A 23,548-nucleotide genomic window follows, 5' to 3' on the forward strand; every position below is an offset into this window, starting at 1 on the left:
AGATTCCATGTGAGCAGAGATGCTGGAATACAGGGCCTGATACCCACTGGCTGTGGAGGAGATGAGTATATCTTCCTCAGCTCCAAGGGACAGTGATTGGAAGGGACCCACTACCCCATATCCCACCCTCCCCTTCCTCTTCTGCTTGTGCCCGCACCTTATCCCCCACCACCCAAGACAATGCCTTTCTTCCTTGGCATACAAGGCAATGTTGACCATGAAAAGGGTGACATGAAAGCAGAGGTTAGCAGGCAGAAAACTTTAATGACTCTGAGGTGGAAAGAAGTACACTTGTAGAGGAGGTGGCCAGAGCAGGGAGAGGACCAGCAGATGACAGAAGTCTGCTGCCTTTGCCCATGGCTGAGACCCCACAGGCCTGTCCGACAGAAGGTGAGGGGACAGCAGATGCCCCACGGCAGCTTTGCAGGTCTTATGGCCCAGAAGAACAAAAAATACCAGAAGAAATGGGAGAGAGAATAAGGCACGGAAGTTAGACTTTGGCCAGATTTTCAGTGAAACCCAGCAGCTCTCCTTTGGAAAGGCAGCAATGGATGCTCAGCCTCTCTAAAATCAATGGCCAGGAGCTTTGTCTTCAATCCATCATCAGGTTCCTGGGGGTCCTTGTCAGGGCTGTCACTAGCGCATTTAGCAGGGGGGGCACCTTCTGCCATAGTAGCGGCTGGAAATGCCAGAGAGGTCACAGCACCCAGAGTTGATGGGCACTCCATCACAGCTGAGGATGCTGCCAACGGCAGCGGAGGTGGAGGATCCCACAACGGTGTTCTGTGGGAAGGAGCTGAGGATGGGGCCAGGCAGGGTCACCACCACGGGGGAGGGCTGGATGACGACAGTGGAGTTCTGGCACTGCCTGACACAGGGCTCATTGCAGCTGTTGGCCAGTGGGGTCGGGCCACAGGGCCGGCAGGGCTGGCACTGGTCATAGCAGGACATGTCTCTGGGCTGCAGGAGCACCTGTGAGAGAGGGCAGAGAGGCAGTAGAGCACATACATATTTGAGGAACAGTCTGCCAGGAGTCTGTCACTCCACCACAAGCGTGTCGAAGGCACCTGCTGAGCCAGGAGCTAGAAACTGTGCAGTGAGGCAAAAGGGTTACCAGACACAGTACTGTGAGGATCACCCAGGCCCAACCAGGCTGCTGCCAATCTTTGCAGTGAAGGGCGACCTCAGCCAAGTGCCAAGTCCTCTTTCAAGATAATGCAAAGTGTCTCCAGGCCCAAGGAGGCTGCTGCCTATCTCTTAAGAGAACAGCTCCCTCAACCGAGTCCCAGACACTCTCTACTCACACCTTCACCATTCTTCCCCTTCTCATGGAGAGCAGCACCACAGCCCACTATAGAAGGGAGGAGTACACACCTGCATGAGCAGAAAACAATGCATGGAAAGGGCTTCAGACTTACCTGGTTCTCAAGGAGAAGGAGGAGAGAGAAGTGGATGGGAGAGCGAGGAGTTGGGCTGGCTTTTATGGTGGCCCTTACCTGCCCTGGGCCGAGAGGTAGCTTCTACCGAAGTGGCAATTGTCTAAGCTGCTCATGATGAACAGAAAACATCCCAGCTAATGACATGGGCTGGGTAGCTGTTTTCTCAATGCCGCCTTCTCATTTCCTAGCTTACGCTGTCCGCCTTCCCTCACGGAGTCTTCTTCTGAGTGCTGGGATTGTGAGACCCCATGATTTCTGGGGCAGGAATGTGTCAGTGCCTGCTGCAGCCTCAGCTCAAGTGCCGAATGGGTGCAGTGCAGGCAAGTGATGTTGGCCTGGGGCACACTGGTGGGGTGGTCTGTGGCTGCATTGACAGGAATGGGCCAAACTACTCCCAACTCTGCAATCCTTGGTCGGTCTCCCAAGGACGTACCTTTTCTTTCCCTCCCATCTCACTCCAGTGGTCACTTGTAGGGTGCAGGTGGGCTGCACTGCTGGGTTTCATAGACTCTTCAAATCTTTTAAGCAGGAAACTAAGCAGCCCTCCCCAAGCTATGGGTATTAAAGAGCTGTAAAATTATTTCCCCCATTATTTCAATGCTGATGAAAATCAAAGTTATGCGGGTCCTCTACCACCACCAGGATGTTATTCTGCCCTGGTGAGGCCTCATCTGGAGGAGGAACTTCTTTACTTTGAGGGTGACAGAGCACTGGAACAGGCTGCCCAGAGATGTGGTGGAGTCTCCGTCTCTCGAGACCTTCAAAACCCATCTGGATGCGTTCCTGTGCAACCTGCTCTAGGTGAATCTGCTCTGACAGGGGGGTTGGACTAGGTAATTTCCAGAGGTCCTTTCCAACCCCCATCATTCTGTGATTCTGTGATGACCTCCCTTGACCTGCTGACCACACCCTTCTTAATGTACCCAGGAGACCACTGGCCCTCTTGGCCACAAGGATATATTACTGCCTCACAGTCAACTTCCTGTCCGCCAGGACTCCCAGGTCTCTCTCTACAGAGCCACTTTCCAGCAGATCAGACCCTATCGTGTTATTCCTGCCTTGGTGTAGGGCCCTACACTTGTTGAACTTTATTAGGTTCCTCTCCGCCCAAGTCTCCAGCCGGTCCATGTCTCGCAGTATGACACCACAGCCTTCTGCTGTGTCAGCCACTTCTCCCAGTTTTGTATCATCATCAAACTTGCTGAGGGTATACTCTGTCCCCTTATCCAGGTCGTTGATGGATGCATTGAACAAGACTGGGCCCAGCACTGACCCCTGAGGAACACCTGCTAATTACAGGCCTCCAACTGGACTCTATGCCACTGTTCCTGGTCTCAAGGACATAGGATTCCTCAAGACTGGTCTTGGCTTGTAAAGACTGAGGCAAAGAAGGCATTCTGCACCTCAGCCTTTCCATGTATTGTGTTGCCAGGCTGCACAGCATCGGAGAAGGCCCACTCATTCAGCAGGGGGACTACAGTTCCTCTAGCCTTCCTTTTGTCACCTGTGTCCTTAGAGAATCCCTTCTTGTTGCCTTTGACATCTGTTGCCAGAGTCAGTTCCACTTGGCCTTTGCCTTTCCTAACCTCATCCCTGCATGCTTGGACAGTGTCCCTGGAGTCCTCCCCAGTTTCCTCTGCTCACTTCCTTCTTGTGTTTTAGTTTGGCCAGGAGCTCCTTGTTCATCCATGCAGGCCTCCTGGCATGCTTTCCTGACTTTCTGCTCATTGGGATGGCCTGCTCTTGAGCTTGGAGGAAGTGGTCCAGATGTCTTAAGCCTCTGTTGCCTCCAGGGCTATACCCCACAGGAATTTTCCAAGCAGATCTTTAAAGGCACCAAAGCCTGCTGTCCTAAAGGCCCAGGTTATGAGCTTGCTATTTACCCTCCTCAGTCCCCTTGGGATCATGAATGCCACCATTTCACGATCACTGCAACCCAGGCTGCCTTTGATCTTCACATCCACAACAAGCTCTTCCTTCTTGATACCTATGAGGTCCAGCAGAACACCTGTCCTCATGGGATCCTCTATCACTTGGGGGATGAAGTTGTCATCCATGCACTTGAGGAAACGTGCTTATGTCCTGCTGTGCTGCTCCTCCAGCAGATATTGGGGTGGTTGAATTTTCCCATGAAGGCCAGTGAATATCAGACTGCTCCTACCTGCCTGTAGAGGGTCTCCTCTGCTGGTTCTTCCTGGTCAGGTGTCCTATAGGAGACACCCACTGCAGTGTGTTCTATATCTGTCTTCTCTAATGCTTACCCAGAAGCTCTTGGTTGCCACATCACCCATCCTCAGGCAGAGCTCCATGCACTCCAGCTGCTCTCTCACAGAAAGAGAAAGTCCCCCTCCTCATCTTTTCAGTCTGTCTTCTGAAAGAGCCTGTATCCCTCCACTGAAACATGCCAGTCATGGGAGCCATCCCACCCTGTCTCCATGATCCCAACATGATCGTAGCCCTGCAACTGCTCACTGATCTCTAACTCCTCACATGTATTCTCTTTGAAGGCAATGAACCTATTTTGTAGTTGTAAACCCGTAGGTGGGGCAGAAGCCTTCCGCTTGGTGCCAGAAGTCACCAGCATCCATCCTCCAATTGTCCTCTGCAAATCTGCTTTTAGGAGTCTACAAGCAGTATTCAGTTTTTAAGAAAAATCTTTTAAAAGCACAGGAACAGGCAATTCCATTGTGTCTCAAGCTAAGCATCAGGACAGAAGACCTCATGGAACTCAAGAGGAAAAGAAATTGTACAGGAAGGTTCGCAGGAAGGTTATAAAGCTGTGGTTCACATATGCAGGGAGAAGGCAGGAAAGGCCAAGGCTCAATGAGAGTTGAGAGTTGGCTCGTCTTGTGTCAGTCAACAAGAAAGGATTTTTAAGTACGTAGACAGCAAGAGGAGGTCTAAAGGAAACACTGAACAAATACCTGTTGAAGATGGTCACTTGACTAAAGTGCTGTTGAATTAATTAGATATCCTTCTATGAGGAGGTCACCCACCGAGTGGATGAAGGGAAGGCGGTGGATGGAGTTTTTCTGAATTTTACTAAGGCTTTTAATAGTGTCCCTATCCTTCCGGAAAAGTTGGGAAGTCAAGTGAGTTCAGGAGAGTCAACTGTGGGATGAGCAGGAATATGGTGTGCTGGGTGAAAAACTGACTGAAAGGCAGGGCTCAAAGGGTTGTAGTGAATGGGGCTACATCTGGCTGATGACCAGTCAGCACTGGTGCTCCTCAGGGCTCAATTCTGGGGCAGGTTCTGTTCAATATTTTGATCAGTGATCTGGATGTAGGAGTTGAGTGTGCCATGAGCAATTTTGCTGATGATACCAAACTGGGAGGTGTTGACGCGTCTCTGGAGGGACAAAAGGCCTTGCAGAGGGATCTAGGTAAATCAGAGCATTGGGCAATCATTAATGGCACGAAATTTAACAAGTCCAAATGACAGATTCTGCATCTGGGATGGAGTAACTCCAGACACAGGTATAAATTTGGAGAGGAGTGGCTGGAGCTGCCCTGCAGAAAGGGATCTGGGGGTGCTGGTTGTCAGCAGGCTCAAAAGGAGTCAGCAGTGTGCCCTGGAGGCCAGAGGGCAAACCACAGCCTGGGGTGCATTAACACAGTCCAACCAGCCGGTCAAGAGAGGGGATTATCCCACTGCATCAAGCACTGGGGTGGCCTCCCCTTGAGTACCGTGTGTATTTCGGGGCCCCACAAGTTAAGAAGGAAGTGAAGGTGCTTGAATGCATCCAGAGGAGGACAACAAAGCCTGTGAAAAGGCTGGAAGGAATGTCCCATGAGGAGTGGCTAAGAACTTTGGGCTTGTCTAGTTTGGAGAAAAGGAGTCTGAGAGGTGACGTCATGGCTCTCTACAGCTTCCTGAGGAGGGGAAGTGGAGAGGGAAGTGCTGATGTCTTCTCCCTGGGATCCAGTATCACGACACAGAGCAATGGTTCAAAGCTGCATCAGGAGAGGTTCAAAGTTGTCATTAACAAACAGTTCTTCACCAAGAGAGTGGTCACACACGGGGACAGCCTTCCTAGAGAGGGGGTTGATGCCTGTCAGTAGTTAAGAGGCATTTTTGGACAATGCCTTTAATAACATGCTTTAACATTTTTAACTTGCAACTGCTTGACGACTGACGAATGCCCACTGCTTGCTGTTTGTTATGCCTGAGAATATTCTGTGGTCTTACAGTTGCTGCCAACTGCTGCTTAAGGAAGTGCTCTGGAAAGATCCTTTTACCAAATTTGTGGAGGACGTAAGGTTTGCTCTTCTGCTCATTTACAGAGCTTTAGGTAAAGCAGGGATGGACTATTTGGGGGAAAAAAAAGCACCTAATCCATGCAAATTAGGACAAGCAACTATGGGGGCTGTAATGACCTGGGAAAGACATGAGGACTGACACAGTCCTCTCTTTGGATGCTGAAATGAGGGACATTCTCCAGACACCAGGTTTGCTGGCCTATGAGAAAGCTTAGGTGTATACAAACGCTCTTCAAAAGTACTTCTCCCACAAGAAGCAGAGCAATCAGAAAAGGCAGACAATAACTCCTGCTTTTCCAGAGGAAAACCAGACAGAGGTGGATAAGCCCCTGGAGACTCCTGAGGACTCCAGCCCTGTTGTTCAGGAAGTGCCTGATAATATGCATCCACGGTATTGGAAGAATGCGCAAGTGCTCCTAGGTGAACTAGGGCAGCACAAGCATATCTCTTCTTGGGAAAACCAGGGAAGTGTTGTGTACAAATAGATGTAATTAAGGGGTCCCACCTCTTGATTTAGTCCAAGGTATCCTTCAGACTTGTGTCCCATCTGAGAAGACCTGAAGACTAGGATGTGTTTAGGAAAGCCATGGCTGCAGTGAATGTCCCCTCTGGCATCATGGATCATACAACAACCACGGTCTCTGGAAAACTAGAAGTGAATGAAGATGTCCAAGAAGCATCCCAGACATCTTGTAATATGAGGATTATACCTAAAAATCTGTGGTGCATGCTGTAAACTTTACTGTTAAAATAATAATATTCATGGAACCATGAAATCACAGGATGGCTTAACTTGGAAAGGACCTTTAAAAGGCCATCTAGTCCAACTCCCCCTGCCACGGAGGTTTTATATTCATACAATCTAGAAACTTTGCTGTCTGTAGTGTCCATTCAAAAAACATGTTGGGTTGCGTTGCGTTGGGTTGAGATTAAAAAGCACACACTCAGCCGTGCAGTTGGGTTGTAGGCTTTATTTATGGAACACAGTTATGAAAATTACTGCAAGAAATGCTGGTCTGGGTCTTCTGAAAGTTATTTTGAGTAGGTGTGGCCATGAGGAGAGCTCCATCTTCATATTTTACAAAATGCATCAGTATCTGATCATTTGCTACTGGATTGTGAGAATACAAATTTGAAAAATGTTTGGAAGGTAATCTCTTGTTACGGTGATGAGGGAAAAGACGCAGTGGTATCCACAGGCCATGAGGGGGAGATGCTGCAGTTGCTTCCTCTGGAAAGCACTTTCTGTAGCATTGTGATTTTCAAAGGCAATGATGCTTTCAGGAAAGAGAGCACTCTTTGAGTGGGGGGTAACCACATGAGTCAAAAAACCTCTGTGTGGTTCTGATGTGCCAAGAAAATTGCTAGCCAGTGCTCTCTGGGCTGGTTATGAGGGTGTGTAGTCACCACCATGCTCACTGGTCTTGCGTGAACATGGGCCCTAGGGAGCTAGTTCCTCGGCTAAGCACCCAGAAATGTTTTCCTGGTGTAGGGCTCTGCTAAGAAAAAACAAGAGAGTTGCTCCATCTCAGACTGCGATCTCATCCCTGTGTTACCACTGGACTCAGCACTGACTCCTACAGAAGAGGGAGAGGTGGGGAGAGGTGTCCCCAGTCCTAACCCTATGCAGGAATCACTCTGTCCTCTGCCCTGGTCCTGTGTTGCTGTCGGTGTGTGGCATTTGTGTGAGGGCAAACTCCCACAGCACATGGGCACAGAGCCTGCAGTTGTGGGATGCCCTTGACCTGAGTGTGAGGAGCAGCAGTGCTGCATGGAGCACAAGGGTCACTTCAGCCCCAGGGTTCTGGGAATGCTGAAGGAGGTTGGTGCCTGGGGAAAGGCACCCCAGCGTGTAGCCTGTGACTGGGCTGCTGTGTGTCCTGTACCCTTCAGAGACAGCTCATGGATCTTACTGAGGGTTGAATGAAATCCCACTGTCGCTGCCATGTCTCCACGGAGCTGGAATATCTCCTCTCACACAGCACCTTTCTGGACTAGACTTGGGATGTGGCACATGTGGGGCGGCAGAGTTCCTGTGCCTCAGGAAAGCTCTGCTTGAGGAAGACAAGGCAGCACAGAGCAGTGCTGCATCTTTGGGCACCAGTCACTGTCCTAGGCCTGCCTTCAGCCAAGGGGTGCTGGGTTCACTGGGACAGGGGACTCCAGTGAGTGGCCTGCTGTAGCTGATACCAATAGGAACTTGTGAACACCTCAGCCCTACATATCTGGGCAACAGATGAAACATGCCAGATGCTGGAGAGTGATAGAATTGCATGGGGAAGCTGTCCCTGCTGCTCGTGCATGGCATACTGACCATGTCCCCTAGATCAGGTGATGGAGGGAAGCGGCAGGTGGAGTAGGCAATGTGGGCCATCCCCAAGGCTATTCACCCATTCCCAGTTCCTGCCATCCTTTGGGAACATGGTCTTCTGAGCCTCCTTGCCCAGCACAGCTCCACCCAAAGCAAGAGGAGCACTCTTCCCCAAGAGCTTGTGGGACTGCAGACCTCTCAGGCCTCCTACATGCCCACAGTTCCTCTCTCGAGGACAAGAGTTGTCAGGATTCCCTTTCACATGACATGGTCCATGGCCAAGGGGCTATTTCTGAGCAGAGCTGCAGCAAGGCAAGGACTGATGGCCATTGGCTGTGGAGTAACCAGGGATGTCTTCTTCAGCTTCAAGAGGCAGTGCCTGAAAGAGGACTCGCTGCAGTGTGTCCCACCCTCCAATGCCTCTAGGAGTGATGAAAGGTTCCCCTGTGCCCTCACCTGATTCCTAGCACAAAAAAATGGCTTTCTCCCTCCACAGTCAGAGTGCAGATGGAAAGACCATGCAAAGGGCACAGGCAGGGTTGCAGCAATTCTTTAATACGTCTAAAGAGGGAAATGAGGTCATTCCAAGTGGAGGCCCCCAGCGTGGGGAGCAGAAGGAGCAGACAAGAATGTGTTCCCCATTTCCTGTGGCAGAGTTCCCACAGGGCATCTGTTGACCTGCCCATCAAAGGGAGACAGGCTAGCAGGTTCCTCCAGGCCGGTTTCTGAGGTCTACACAACAAAGCTTTAAGGGAAGCACAGGACATCAAAGAAAAGATAGAAAAAGGGTGAGAGGAAGACCGGAAAGGTAAATATTGTCTGTGTTTTCAGAGACACCAGGTTGGCGTCTTCACATCTGTACTTGCAGGGAGAATCAGAGATGGTCAGCTGCTCTTAAAAAAAATGGCATGAAGTCTGATCCTCTGTCCAGCACCATATTCTGAGTTCCAAGGGGTCCTTACGGGGAGCCGTTGTCAGCATGTTTAGCAGGGGGGGCATCTGCTGCCACAGTAGCGGCTGGAAATGCAGGAAAGGTCACAGCAGCCAGAGTTGATGGGCACTCCATCACAGCTGAGGATGCTGCCAACAGCAGCGGAGGTGGAGGATCCCACAACGGTGTTCTGTGGGAAGGAGCTGAGGATGGGGCCAGGCAAGGTCACCACCACAGCAGGAGGCTCAATGACGACGGTGGAGTTCTGGCACTGCCTGACACAGGGCTCATTGCAGCTGTTGGCCAGTGGTGTCGGGCCGCAAGGCTGGCAGGGTTGGCAGGGCTGGCACTGGTCATAGCAGGACATGTCTTGGGTTCAGAGATGCACCCGGGAGAGAAGGCAGGGAGGAAGCAAAACAAGGGGATGAGTGAGAAGCAGCCCGTCACAGCACCATGAGGGAGACAAAGAACATGTAGAGCTGGGAGACGGAGGCTGTGCCAAGAATGTGAGGACTTCTTGGCCTCGTTCTGACAGGGCCCAAAAAAAGCCACCAGCTCCTATGCAGCTACTGCCTGGCCCCTGAGTCCAGAAGCCACCTCAGCACAGTCCCAGCCTCCCTCCATGTCTAACCTTCTCCCTGCTTCCCCCTCCCATGACAAGCAGCCCCATGAGCTGGCAGAGAGCAAAGCCAATCTCAGCTGAGAGGTCAGCTCAAGTGAGACCTCCTTTTAGAGAAAGAAGAGAAGGAGAAGGGGCTTCAAACTAACCTGACTCCCAAGGAGAAGGAGGCAAGAGAAGTGGATGAGAGAGTGAGGAGCTGGGCTGGCTTTTATCATGCACCTTAACTGCCCCAGGCTGCCAGAGGCATCCCTTGCAGAGGTGATTCTTTGCTGACAAGCTCATCTTGAATGCAAAACATCCCAACCGATGTTACAGGCTGTGTTTTGACTTCCTGAATTGCTGTCTTTCCATTTCCTGCTTTATGCCAGCACATTCCCCAGTGGAGGCATCTTTTACATGACAGGATGAGAGCCCCAAGCATTTCCGGTGCAATACACGTTGGCGTGGGCAGACGACTCACCTCACATGCTAGAAGAGTCCAGGAAAGGTCACTCAAGACACACTAAACAGATGCTTTGACAACACACACACACACATATTCACAAACTAATCTAAACCTCCAGGCATCTAGAGTGAAATGAGGAGACTCAAGACACCCAATGAGAGGCTGCCTACACTGTCCAGGGCACAGGACATGGACCTGACAGAGTCATCTTCTGCAAATCCTGTTTGAAAGAGTTCATTGTAGCTGAGGGAAGACTGATGTGCACTCAGGGAGAGCCAGAGATGCAGCTGAGGAGAGTGACATACCCAGCTTGATTCCATTCACCCACACAAAAGCCCTTTCCCTGTTATCCATCTGTGCCTGAGTACCAGGGACATGGATATGGGGTTTAGCCGTGGGATAGAGGTGTTTGTAGGCTCTGGTGGAAGAGCCTGTGGGTTCACTTCTGACCGTATGGTGAAGCAAGCCATGTGCAGGTGACCAGGTAGGCAGGCCCTGCTGTGAGCTTAATTCGGAGATCAGAGGCAACCATTGGTCAATTGCAGGATCAGTGTCTCCAGAAAGATGATTCATTCCGTTTACTGTGGACGTCTGCTTAGGATGGGATAAGTTCCCTGTGTGAGCTGATGTCTCTCTACTAACTGTGGGCAGAGTCTGTAGAGTCTGTTGGAGTGGGTCCAAAGAAAGGCTCCAGAAATGATCCAAGGGTTGGAACACCTCTCCTGTGAAGAAAGGCTGAGAGAGGTGGGGTTGTTTAGCCTGGAGAGGAGGAGGCTCTGGGGAGACCTTCTTGTGGTTTTGCAATTTTTGAAGGTGGCTTATAAGAAAGAAGGAGAAAGACATTTTACCAGGACCTGTAGTGAAAGGACAAAGGTCAATGGCTTAAAACTGAAAGAGGGTAGATTTAGATTGGACATAAGGAAGAAATTATTGTATGATGAGGGTGGTGACACACTAGAAGAGTTTGGCCAGAGATGTTATGGAAGCCCTATCATTGGAAGTGTTCAAGGTCAGGTTGGATGGGGCTCTGAGCAACCTGATCTAGTGAGAGATGCCACTGGCCATGGCAGGGGGTTGGACTAGATGGTCTTTCAAGGTGTCTTCCCATGGGTGCAAATGCATACATGAGCAGAGCAAGAGGAACATGTACGTGAGCATGAACCTGCACACACACCGCTGAGAACTAGGGCACCCAATGCCAGCTCTCAGCCTCTCGGGATGACTCTAGGCAAGTCCTTCAGACCCCACAGTCAAGGCAATGAATCAGGCACCATCAGCTTTAATGAGCTCAAGAGCTTGACGCTGGTTCAGTCAATTCTTTTCTCGCCAGAAAAGAGAGAGAAAGCACAGTGGAGTCGAAGCTGCCATGACCTTTCCAGATATTGAGCTTCTCCATGCCCCAGCTCTGCGGGTCAGGCACAACATAAAATCTAGAGAACATCCATATTGCTGCAACTACAAAGAATCTCCACATTACAACGGAAAAAACTCCTCCAGCCCTCAGATCATCCCAGATGTCCTAAGTGATCTCTTTAAGGACGATGTTGGGGTGTGGGACTTGGCCCAGCACTGTAAAGGGTACAGTGCCTCAGTGGTGAGCCTGGGACAAGCCCGACTCCCCACAAGCTGCAAAAACTGAGGCTGGAGCACCAGAAATGACACGGACTAATCCCACTAAGAAAGTCACTCAGCATCTTCAAAGCATTCCTTAAAATGCTATTTACTAGCGCTAAGACTAGAAAGAGAGGATAGGAGGGATTGATGGAGCTGGGACTGTTTAGTTTGAGGAAGAGGAGGCTGAGGGGAGACCTCATCGCTCTCTACAACTACTTGAAAGGACATTGTCGAGAGGTTGCTGCTGGTCTCTTCTCACAGGTAATTAGCGATAGAACAAGAGGGAATGGCTTCAAGCTGCAACAGGGTAGGTTTAGACTGGACGTTAGGAAAAAAATTCTTCACAGAAAGAGTGGTCAGACACTGGAATAGGCTGCCCAGGGAGGTGGTGGTATCACCATCCCTGAATGTGTTTAAGAGTCGTTTAGATGTGGTGTTAGGGCATATGGTGTAGGGGAGAACTTTGTAGAGTGGGGTTGATGGTTGGACTCGATGATCCCAAGGGTCTTTTCCAACCTAAATTATTCTATGATTCTATAGATAACCTTATATCCCGTCAGAGGGTGGGAACTCAGAGCTGCTCTATATCAGCTGCTCTCAGAGACAGAAAGAATCACAGAATGGCTGAGGTTGGAAGGGACTCCTGGAGGTCATCTTGTCCACCCTCCCTGCACAAGCAGAACCACGAAGAGCCAGTTGCCCAGGACCGTGCCCAGGTAGTTTTTGAACATCTCTAAAGAGGGAGATTTGGTAAACTCCTTGGAATACCTATGCCAGTGCCCAGTCACTCCCACAGCACAGGACAATGTGCTGCCCCCTCTCTAGGGCACAGGTCACTGGACTGATCGCATCCACAGAGGATTACCCAGTTTCGGTCAGTCGAGTATTAGAGCATTGTCTTCAAAGGAAACAGTTCTATTCATCAGTTCTACCATCAAACACCACAACCCTGCCAGCTGTTTATTGGATGCGAACAAATACGAGCAGCTTTCCCATCCCTGTTTCTTAGGGTGCAAATCAAGAGGTTGCGCAGAGGAGTAAGAATCATGTAAAGAACAGCTGCTGTTCTGTCCAGTGACCATTTGGAGATCACTTCCCATGATGGTGAAGACACATGGGCCCTAGCAACAGACCATAGCAGTGAAATGGGAAGCACAGGTTGAGGCAGCTCTGGGCCTGTCTTCTGCACAGCAGAGTCACAGGGTGGTTCTTGCTCTGCACCTGTAGGAAGTGAGAATGAAGATGAAGCAGTGGAGGGTCTCATCATCAGTACTGAAGGTAATCACGGCCTTGTTGGCACAAGTGCCAGCACAAGCCATGTCCAGGGCAGCTTGTGAATCAGCTAAGAAGTGGAGGATGTGCTTGGGCCTGCAGGAAGCCAAATGGGAGGTGAGTATTGCATGCAGAGAAGGAGACAGGGAACTGGCCAGCCATGTGCCTGCCACCAGCCAGATGCACACAGCCTTATGCACGATGGCCTCATAGTGCAGTGGGTTGCAGAGCGTCAAGCAGTGGCCGTAGGACATGAGATCGTAGAGGAAGCATTGAGCACTTCCCAGCAGATGGAAGAAGTACAGGTGGGCCATGCAGCTGTGGAAGGAGATGTGTATGTCCCCTGGCCTGAGAAGTCATCCAGCAACTTTGGAAGGAAGGCACCAGAGAAGAGAGACTGCAACTTTTGGTCTTCAGTCATTCTGAGCTACACTTCATCTGTCCTAATTCCCTCTCAGTGGAGGACATGGGTGGGGGGATTACCATCCTTGCACGTGTACTTTTTTTGCAAGGCAACTGAATTTTCATGGTGGGAAATAAGATACGAGACTGTAGTGGCTGCCAAGAGATAGTTCCACTGGTCATAAGGGATGAGATTTACACGTGTCCTAGTTCCGGTGGGGATAGGGTTAGTTCTCCCCAGGCTCAAGCAGGGACACAGGTATTCCATCCCATGTGAGCCATGCCTACAGGGAGGTGCTGGGGGAGGGGGCAGGAAGTCGAGCTTGGAGCAGGCTGGGGCATCCAGGGTCTGGTCGGTGAGCGGCGATTCTGTAATCGTGTTTGTATATTCCTCTATCCATGTTGTTGTTTTCTTATTCCCTTTGCTGTTCTGTTAAACTGCCTTGGTCTCAGCCCACAAGTTTTGCCTTTTTTCTTCTTATTCTTCTCCATATTGGGGAAGCCCGAGAGAGCAGCACATGGTTCTTTGTTGCCATATGAGGCCAAACCACATCAACACGTTAAAAAGTACTCTCCCCCCGAGAAGGGCAGCCAATTTCTGAGTACAAATTCTTTGGGGGGACCAAGGAAGCAGTCAAGAGCTCTGCACCTGCCTTCAGCACTCATGGGAAGTGCTCCCAGTACCCTCATCCTTGCTGATCTTCCCGTTCTCCTGTACGGTCTCTATCACAGCAATTTGATCTCCTTCAGAAATAAACTGTCCCCACTTCTATGCTGACCACTCTCAGCTCCCACATGCTTAGCTCCAGTTTCAAGCCTTGATACCTTCAGTGGCATAGACAACTTTACCCTGCTGCTGCCTCCAGGCCATGGCCCCTAAATTACGTGGTGGAGGGGAGAGGTCATCCCAAAGGAGGCTCCCTGCATGACCACTCCTGCTATTCTGCCAGCAAATCATCTTCCAGAGCCCCACACCCTTCACCCCACCACCCCAGAGCAGCTCCGTCCATAGCAAGAGGAATCCCCTTCCTCAAGAGCTCATGGGGCCGCTGAGCCCTCAGGGCCTCCTGCCTTCTGGGCATTTGTGGGCAGAGATACCAGCAGGGCAAGGCCTGATGGTCACTGGCAGCAGAGCAGCTAGGGATGTCTTCCTCAGCTCCAAGGGATGGTTCCCAAAAGAGGAGCCAATGTAGGGTGTTTGAACCGTTCATTTGTCTGTGACTGGAGCAGGGTTTCCTTGTGCTCTCAACCCCTTCCACCCCTTGTGCTTTGGCAGGACGGGATGTGTCCACAGAGGGAAGGACCACATGGAGGCCAAGCTTGAATGCAACAGAACTTTAATGAGTCAAAAGAGGGAAAGAAAGTCATTCCAAGTGGGGGGTGCCAGTTCATGAAGCCCCAGGGGCATCTGTGAATCTGCGGTCCTCGGCTGTGGAGAAGTTCCTGCATCATGTCTCTCTACCCGCCCCACAGAGGATGAGGAAGACAGATGGTTCCCACCAGGTGGGCCTTGAGGGAACCTTGCTGCTAAGGGGATGTGAAGCAAACAAGGAAAGGGGAGAGAAAAGCAAAGTCATTCAGCTATGCTGAAAGCAACATTGAAAACATCAATCCTTTGCCCAGCACCATGTTGTGATTCCTCAGGGTGTCTCCTTGGGGTTTTCCCCACAGTCTTTAGCAGGGGAGGCACCTTCTGCCACTGTAGCGTCTGGAAATGCCAGAGAGGTCACAGCACCCAGAGTTGATGGGCACTCCATCACAGCTGAGGATGCTGCCAACGGCAGCAGAGGTGGAGGATCCCACAACGGTGTTCTGTGGGAAGGAGCTGAGGATGGGGCCAGGCAGGGTCACCACCACGGGGGAGGGCTGGATGACAACGGAAGAGCTCTGGCACTGCCTGACACAGGGCTCATTGCAGCTGTTGGCCAGAGGTGTTGGGCCGCAGGGCCGGCAGGGCTGGCACTGGTCGTAGCAGGACATGTCTCTAAGGGTAGAGGTGCACCTGCGAGAGAAGCAGGGAGGAAAGAGAGCACAAGGGTGGGTGAGGAGCAGCCTGGTTACCCCACCACAAAGGAGCCAAGGCCACTTCTGGGTGGGGAGCTGGAAGCTCGGCAGGGCCAACATGGTATGTATTGCACTACAAAGGGCAGCCTGGCCCAGGGAAAGCCTTTCATTGGGCTTAAACCAAAAGACCCCTCTACCACGACCCAGTCTCTCACTAAGCAGGCACTCACCCCTCTTCCTCCTCTCAAGAGAAGAAGTTAGAAAACCCAGGACAAGACATAGCCAATATCAGCGGAGATGTCCATCAGGGAGAGATCTCACTTTGAAAGAAGAAAAGAGGCTCCAGACTCACCTGGTTCCCAAGGAGAAGGAGGCCAGAGAAGTGGATGAGAAAGCAGGGACTTGGGCTGGCTTTTATACCTGCCCTTCATTGCCGCAGCACCAGAGGCACCCTTTGCGAAGGTAACAATTTTTGCACACAGTCATCTTGAATGCAAATCATCGCAGCTAGTGATATGGGCTGTGCTTTGGTTTCCTGCACTGCTGCCTTTTCATTTCCAGAGCTGTTCCGTGCCCATTCCCAAATGAAAGCTTCTTGTTAGTGCTGGAAGGAAAGACTCCAGGATTTCCAGGGCAGGAATGCAGCAGTGCAAGGCAGAAGAGTCAGCTCAAGTGCTGGAGTGGTCCAGGGCAGGAAAGACACCTCAGCTTGGGTCACTCCGGTGGGGCTGTTTGAAGTGTTTTTCTCAGGAAGACAATTCAGCCATCCTCAGCTGGATGCGAATGGGCTCCCATGCATGAGGAGTCTTTCCCCCCCTTCTCTGCTCCCTCCAGTGGTCACTTGTTGTTGCCTCCCCAGGTATGTGCGTTGTGTTGCTAGGTTTTGAACCTGTCCTGACTACCACTGACCTCAGCAAAAAATTCTGGCTGCTTTGGAATGGTGCCCACTCCCTGGAGTCTGTGAGTACACAAACAATGGCATGGGCATGTCTGGGGCCTTGTGCTTCCGCACAGAGTTCTAACTCTGTAACAACCCCATCTGTCCTTGGCAGACTCCACGCTCGCTTGTGTCCCTACTTGTCTTCTTGTCTTATGTGCACTTATGTGCAGCCGTGTTTCTGTGGATGAAAGTGGGAGCACAAATTTGTGGATGACTTGATGCTGTTGTGCATTAACGTGTGTGTGTGTGTATCCTTGTGCATTCCTCATCACAAGGGAATGTGCTGCTCATGGTGGGGACAGTCACAGGAGTGCCAAAGTGCAGCAGGTTCCCAAGGTCAGAAGGAGCCTTACCGAAGTGGAGTGGTGATGGCACCAGCCTGCTGAAGGTGTGTCCAGGGAAGAGGCACTGAAATGCAGCCCCTGCCTCCTGACGCCTCCTTCTCCTGCCCCTGCAGAGCTCACGCTCCACTCCTGCCCATTTCAGGCCCCAACAAGGTTGGTTTCACTCCAACCTTGATCCTTAGTTGAATTCAAAGTAACAATACTGAGAGTGCCTCAGCATGGCTGGCAGTCCCCACTCCTTGCCTCTCCAGGCCAGAACACAGCTGCTCTCCCCAGTGTTAGAGAGTTCAAAGGATGGGGACTGCTTTCTGGAGAAGGAGAAAGGCTGAGGAATCCTGCCCACCATGTGCTGGCCATCCCTGAGTGGATCTTCTTCCAAAGCAGTGTCAGTGGTTTCTGGGATGCACTTGTGCTCTTCACAGGCCTGGTGCTGTGACAGGCAGGGGCTGAAACCTTTTCACAAACAGGTCCTGAATGAACGGAACACAGAGTCTGATATCACTGCACTGTGAGCGGAAGAACAGACTCTGTGGATTTCACAGGAAAGCCAAAGAACTGATGACAGCTTTGATGTTCATGCCCAGAATTTTCATGTCCCCTACTGGAATCTCTCAGTCTGAGCACCCAGCAACTGTCCCTGGGAGGGAAGGACATTGGATCCAAGGCCACACTCCTCCAAAGCCCTCTGCTGTCCTGCAGGGGTTTCCAGAGACACCCTCATTCAAACAAGGGCTATGCACAGTACAGAAAGTTCCTGAGCCCATATCCCTGCCTGAAGGTTTGTCTCCCTGGACTCACATCCAGCTTGGAGATGACGCAGCTGAGGGGTCCTCCACTTCCCTGTAGTGACCCCATAGAGATGAGTGCCAGGGAGCTCTTCCGAGGGAGCTCAGCCAGGGCTGGTTTCCCTCTCCATGGAGGTGCTTCCCAGCTGAGGAGCTGATGGCCAAGCTCATTGCTTTCTCAGGAGGTAACAGGCACTGTGGAGAAGGGAAAGGCAGGACATGAATGTACATAGAGTTTAGCAAGACCTTTGACAGCCTCTCTCCTACTTCCTTTAGAGCCAAACTGGGGATAAATGGGTTGGGGAATGATAAGGTGAGAAGAAAATTGGCTGGAGTGTTATGCAGAAAGAATTGTGAGCAGTGGTGCAAAGCCCAGCTGGCAGTCAGGTACTAGTGGGGTCTCTCAGGGATCAGCAGTAGGACCAACACTGTTTCTTGATTTCATGAGAACACGAGACGTGGGAAGGAGAGCACTCCCACCAAGGCTTTGGCAAACACCGACTCAGGGGGAACAGGCGCTACACTGAGCTGTGTATAGGTAAAGCGTTCTGAACAGGTCAAGGAACCACATGTTCAGAGGAGAAGGAGTAGACGGGCCTAGACTCTGGAAGTGCCCAATGACAGGAGTAGAGGCAATGGACATCAGCTGGAACATGGGGAATTCTCATGAAGCAGTAGGCTAAAAGAAATAGTGAGTCAAGGAAGGGGTTTCCCAGGGAGGCTGTGCAATCTCCATCCTGGGAGGTGTTCAAGGCTGGGCTGAATGTGACCTTGAGCAACCTGATTTGTTCTGAGCAGGGGTTGTTACAGATGACCTCTGGAGGTCCCCTCTCACCTACATTCTGACACTGGGATTCCCCACCACCCCTGCCCTCCCTGACCCCTGCCCACCCCTGAGCAAATTTGTCCTCACACTCCCTCTGCCCCAACACAACTCCTAGGCATTGCGCTGGGGCTGCAGAGCAGCAGCTGAAGGGAGGCTCTCAGCCTCCTCACTCCTAGCCTCAGGAAACGAGTGGCTGCTGGTTCCAGCCCCTGGGCTCGTAGAGAGCTCTGGGAAGCTGGTCCATGTGCTGGGCAAGGCCCCGCTGCTGTGCCAGGCTGCAGCTGGCGCTGTGCAGGCTTCTTCTTGCTGGAGGACGGGGAGAGTCCATTTCCCAACTGGGAAAATCTGTGTCCGTGCGGAGTCCCTGAGCGGTCTGAGCAGGAGCGAGCCCCTGGGTGGTGCCGGCGCAGAGCTGATCCCCAGGACTGAGCTGGCGGCGGACGGCAGGAGCGGAGAGGAGAGGAGGCGGTGCAGAGGAGGCCCTGAGCGGTCTGAGCAGAGAGCCAGGGCTGGCGGGGGACAGCGAGGCACAGGGCTGGTGGGGCTTGTCGCGCTGCTGCTGGGTGCGTGGGGCTGGTGGCGGTGGATGGGGCCAGGGCTGCGACAGGGATGTTCCTCAGGAAGCTCAGCGTCAACTCTTCCCTCTCCTTCTTCAGCCTCTCTTTCCCCCTCCTGTCTCTCTGACATCTTTTGTGCCCCTTTGCAACCCCCCGAGTCCCCTCTTCCTGTTCTTCCTCCTTCTTCCCCACCTCTGTCGGTACGAGACTCCTTGCATGTACACCTGATTTTTCATGCACCCTCTCCTTCCCCTGTACATTCTGCAGTTCTTATTGCCCTCAATATAGACCTCTCTCCTTCACTGTAACAAGCCCTCTCCCTGTCTGCTCTTTATCCATTCACACACTCATATTCTGACTCATCTCTCCATGCATTTACCATCTCCAAAGCCTCTTCCTGCTCCTCGAGACCCCTCTCTCATCTTTCTCTCTGCTTCCTTCATATCCATAACCACAAATTGTCTTTTCTGCACCGTGCCATTATTCCATATATCCTCTCATCCCCCTGCGCTTTCTGCATTTATTCTTCTTCTCAATTAAGCCCTTCATCATTCACTGTAACACTTCCAACTTTCCTGTCTCCTCTTCTTCTCGCCACCCATGCATCCATGCATCCATCCCTCCACCTAGCTTTCATTCTAGCTCTGTATGTATCCATTACAAAGTCCCTTGCAGACTTGTCCCTTTGCTCCACAAACCCACACGAGGATCACTCTCGATGCCCACTTGGTCCCCATTTGTTCCAGTCCAGCTCTATCTACATGCCACTCTTTCTGACGATTTTTCTGGCAAAAGAGCCATCAGACCTGAGTGATCTTTGGCCTTTTCTTATACTTTCTCAGCAGTGGCTGTGGGCAGAGCCCAGGTGCTGCAGGAGCTGTCTGCAGAGACCACCGAGGGCACCGGCATCAACATCACTTGCTCACACCCCAACATAAAGTCTTACGATTCCATCCACTGGTACCGTCAGCTCCCGGGACGAGGCCCCGCGCTGCTCCTGAGCACTCTCAAAGACTCCAAAAAGCTGCGGGACCCGCCGGGGCGGCTGTGGGTGTCGGCAGAGCTCCGCTCCAGCGCCTTGTGGCTCGCCCGGCCCCGGCGCGGGGACGGGGCGGTGTATTACTGCGCCCTGGGAGACACGGGGAGAGGAGCCGGGGCTGCGGCCGGGCAGGAACCGGCGCGGGCGGGGCCGGGCGTGTGTGTCGGGGCCGGGGGGACAGCCCCGCGCGGGACCGCCAGGGGGCGCTGCCGCTCCGCCCGCCGGGGCCGCCTCGCCACAAACGGCCCCAACCGGCCCCTCGCCCCGCGCCGCTTCCCCCCGCCCGACCGGCCCCGGCCCCGGCAACCCCGCACTCCCAGCGGGACGCACACAGAAATCCCCCGCCACACTGCCGCCGCCGCCGGGGCAGGAATGGCGCCCGGAGCGCTGGCCGTGTCCGGCGGGGCCCGGCAAGGAGCGATGGCAGCCGCCGGCCCCGCTGGGGCCCGGCCAGGAGCAGCGCCTTTCTGCTCTGCACAGGGCGGCGGGCGGCAGAGATCCTCCTGCCCACGGGCAGCCGCCCAGCCCTCGCTCCTGCCGCACGGACCGCCCACTGCTGACATGGAACAAACGGGGCCTCTTCTCGGCCTTTTGACTTTCCCCACGAGGATGCCGAGGGAACCCTGAGCAGCTGCTTTCCTCTGCTCTGCAACCACGGGGACTCCAGGGTGCAGTTGCCAATGCCAAATGGTCCTTAGAAAAGGACAACCAGAAAGGGTTTCTCATTTCATTACTCTGTGAAAGCTCAGATATACAATGGAAAACTGAGTCCTCCAGCCCCACATTTTCGCAGAGCTTTCAAAATATTCCTGCTAGCGTTACAAAGTCGTTGCACAGCAGCAGGAGAAGGGCATGTCGAGGTCAGAGGCACCTTCAAGCGCGCCCCACAGGGGCTCAGTGGTGAGACCAAGAGCTTGTTTGACGGGATTCAGCACCTTTGGAGTTGAGGCCCAGGAGGCAGGGTAAACCGCTTGGCCTGGACCCACTGAGCGCAGCCTTGAGGCATGCCAGGTTCCTCCTGGAGGAGTGAGTCAGAAAGGGATTTGCTGAGTTGCCCTCAGGGGCTGGAGGGCTGAGGGGAGTGAGAGCTGGCAGGAGGCCTCTGGCAAGAGACTGTGGGCTCCAGCCAGTCCCCGGGGAACCCTGTGTGGCTCGAGCAGCTGACAGAGGTGGTCAAACCCCATGGGCAGAGGCTTCCAAGGCACAGAGGGAAGGATCAGCCCTACTCCTTATTATCTTTCAACTTGATGACTTTATTTCCAGGGAACTCCTGGCAGGTGACAAACAAGGCAGAGCAACAGGTATTGCCAGGCCAGCACACACATTAGACACATGCTCACACACTTTAGCCCCTCTCATCGCTTTCTCCATCTGTCTTCCCACGCTTGCTCCTGTCCAAATGGCCTTGATCCCTCTCTTTCCCCATCTCTGCTGCTTCTCCTAAACATCCCATGTCACACACAATCCCCAAATACTTTTTCACCCTATCCCATAAGGCGTTTGATCCCCTTGTAGGCAGAAACATCCCTGAGTTTATGTGATGATCCTCTCTTCTCACACTTCTGGAGGGTGCCATCCCTAGAGAAAGTGGCTGATTGTGATACCTGAATGAAGAAGGATTTGATGTCTGTGAAGCAGAGGGCTGTGCTGGATGTCCTCCAGCCAAGAGAGGTGGTGTGTCTTACTGTGGGTGGGATGTTTACAGCAGGTGCTCTTCCTAGAGACATTTCTCTTGAAAGGTCTCATCCATGGCCTTGGGAGAAAGGAGAGAAAACCCTGTAGGGACAGGGAGTCAGACACCTGGATCTAGGTGCTATTGGCCATTCCTCGTTCTGCCTCCTTTCAGACACTACCGAGGCACAAGGACCACATCATGAGTGCAAAAGTTCCTCTCTCAAACCCCATGACAGGTGAGTGCAGACCCTTTTCCCTGGCTGGGCAGTGGATGCCAGGAGAAGTTCACTGCTCCCATGCTGGGGGCTGGTTGTGCTGGTTGTGATCTCCAGGAGGAGCAAAAAGCAGGAAAACAGCCTGCAGCCTCCTAGTGCCTGACAACAGACTGCTTGCTCTCTTCCTTCAGGCTTCCACAGGAGTTTTCCGGTCCTCAGGTCCCTTTGGCAGTGTGACCTGGAGCTGAGAGGCAGCGCTTCTACACCAAGCTATGTCTGCCTGAGGGGATGCTCAAGCACCTTCTGACATGGAACACTGTGAGAAGCCCGGCTGTGGCCTGACTTCCCAAAGACGAGCCTTCCCGTGCTGAACAACCTCCCCTTGGCCCTTGCAAAATTAGGGTCACAGTTTGGTTTCGTTCCTTGGGCTGAGCACTTTAACAACTTCAATTAGTCTCTCTGCAGAGCCTCCTCGTGGCAGAGATGTGGAGTCCCAAGCCAGACAGTCCCAAACTCCTGTCTGCAGCAGCAGAGAAAGAGTTTTGCTCCACCCCCTGTGCTGAGGGTTGGTGGGTGCTTTGGGCTGGCAGAGGGAGGAGAAGTGGTGAACTCTCAAGCTTCAACTCCCGCTTCCTGTGACATGCTTTGACACGGGGTGCATGGGAGAGTGTGACATGGTCCTGATTTTCCTGGCAGCTCTGGTGGGACTGGCATATTTTGGTGAGACACAAGGTTCAGGCTGGGGAGGAGCAGGGCAAGAGGTTGTTGTGCCAGTGGTGGGAGAAGAAATTTGAGTTTGACTCTGCAGGAAACTGGGATTCATTCCACAGGGAGAGCAGGGAGTACAGGTGGGAATGGAAAATCATCTGGGAGATGTCAGCTGTAATGGGTATGGAAGGAGGACGAAGACTCTGCACATGCCTTTCAGTGCTCGCAAGAACCTTTCTATGGGTTATTTTTGCACGGGTGTTTAGAGAAAGAGAGAGCTGCTTGGGTAGAGTCCTACACTGGAAATGGAAACTTCTCTCCCAGGTGTATTTGACCAAATGCTGCCAGCCTGTGTAGGGATGGTTGAAATTCTAGGGGAAGGCTGGGTCAATGCAAGGAATGTTGGAATTCCTTTACAGGTCATGCACAGAAGGACTCTGTGCTCCAATTCCCTCCAGAAAGGACCATCCAGGCAGGATACGACACAACACTGCACTGCAATTTCTCCACCAACTATTCCGGTGCCTTCACCTACTGGTACCAGCAGCTCCCAAAGCAGTCCCCTCAGATGCTGTTGTGGGTGAGCAAATACAAAGCTCATGTGGATTCAGGGAGGTTCTCCTCCATGCTGTCTGCAGAGGACTCCCAGGTGCTTCTGCATATGCGGGATGCCGAGCTCCAGGACAACGCTCTCTACCTCTGCGCACTGAACCCACATCTGTGCCCTCAGTGTGCAGCACTGCACAAGAAGGGGAGGGTGTACCCTGGGGAGTGATTCCCTCCCCACCACTGCTTGCATGGAGCTCTAAGCTCATCTTGCCCAGGAACCACACCCGGGTGCTGTGGTGAGGCTGGGTCTCTGTCTGCACAGTCTATGCATCAGGGAGAGGATCTGAGAATTGGTTAGGTTGAAAAGCATCTTTTGAGATCATGCAGTCCCTGTTAAAGCTGGGCCAGCCAGAGCAGGTTTCCCAGGACTACGTTCATTTTGGTTTTTCTGCTGGTGGGCACTCACTCTTCTCCCATCAGTGGGCATTACTGAGAAGAGTCTCTTCTTCATTCCCTCCCATCAGCTATTTACACACATTGCCAAGATCTCCCACAAGCCTTCTCTTCCCCAGGCTGAACACTGCCAGCCCTCTCAGCCCATCCTCAGAGGA

The 23,548-nt window shown here is 52.5% G+C and overlaps 1 protein-coding gene and 1 gene segment (V, D, J or C); one reads left to right on the top strand and one right to left on the bottom strand.

Annotated features, from left to right (window-relative positions):
• Positions 1-645: 645 nt before the first annotated feature.
• Positions 646-951, bottom strand: LOC134524448 (feather keratin Cos2-3-like). Its single transcript, XM_063354494.1, has one exon. The coding sequence runs from the start codon at positions 949-951 to the stop codon at positions 646-648; it is 306 nt and encodes a 101-aa protein (XP_063210564.1).
• Positions 952-22,354: 21,403 nt separating this feature from the next.
• On the top strand, positions 22,355-23,163 carry LOC134524720 (T cell receptor alpha variable 12-1-like). The segment is given in 2 exon segments: positions 22,355-22,400; positions 22,808-23,163. Coding segments are annotated over 2 exon segments (402 nt in total).
• The last annotated feature ends 385 nt before the right edge of the window (positions 23,164-23,548 follow it).

This window comes from Chroicocephalus ridibundus, chromosome 17 (assembly GCF_963924245.1).
Source record: "Chroicocephalus ridibundus chromosome 17, bChrRid1.1, whole genome shotgun sequence".
NCBI lineage: Eukaryota > Metazoa > Chordata > Aves > Charadriiformes > Laridae > Chroicocephalus > Chroicocephalus ridibundus.

Coding starts and splice junctions, on each gene's coding strand:
- LOC134524448 (XM_063354494.1), bottom strand. CDS start 951: ATGTCCTGCTATGACCAGTGCCAGCCCTGCCGGCCCTGTGGCCCGACC.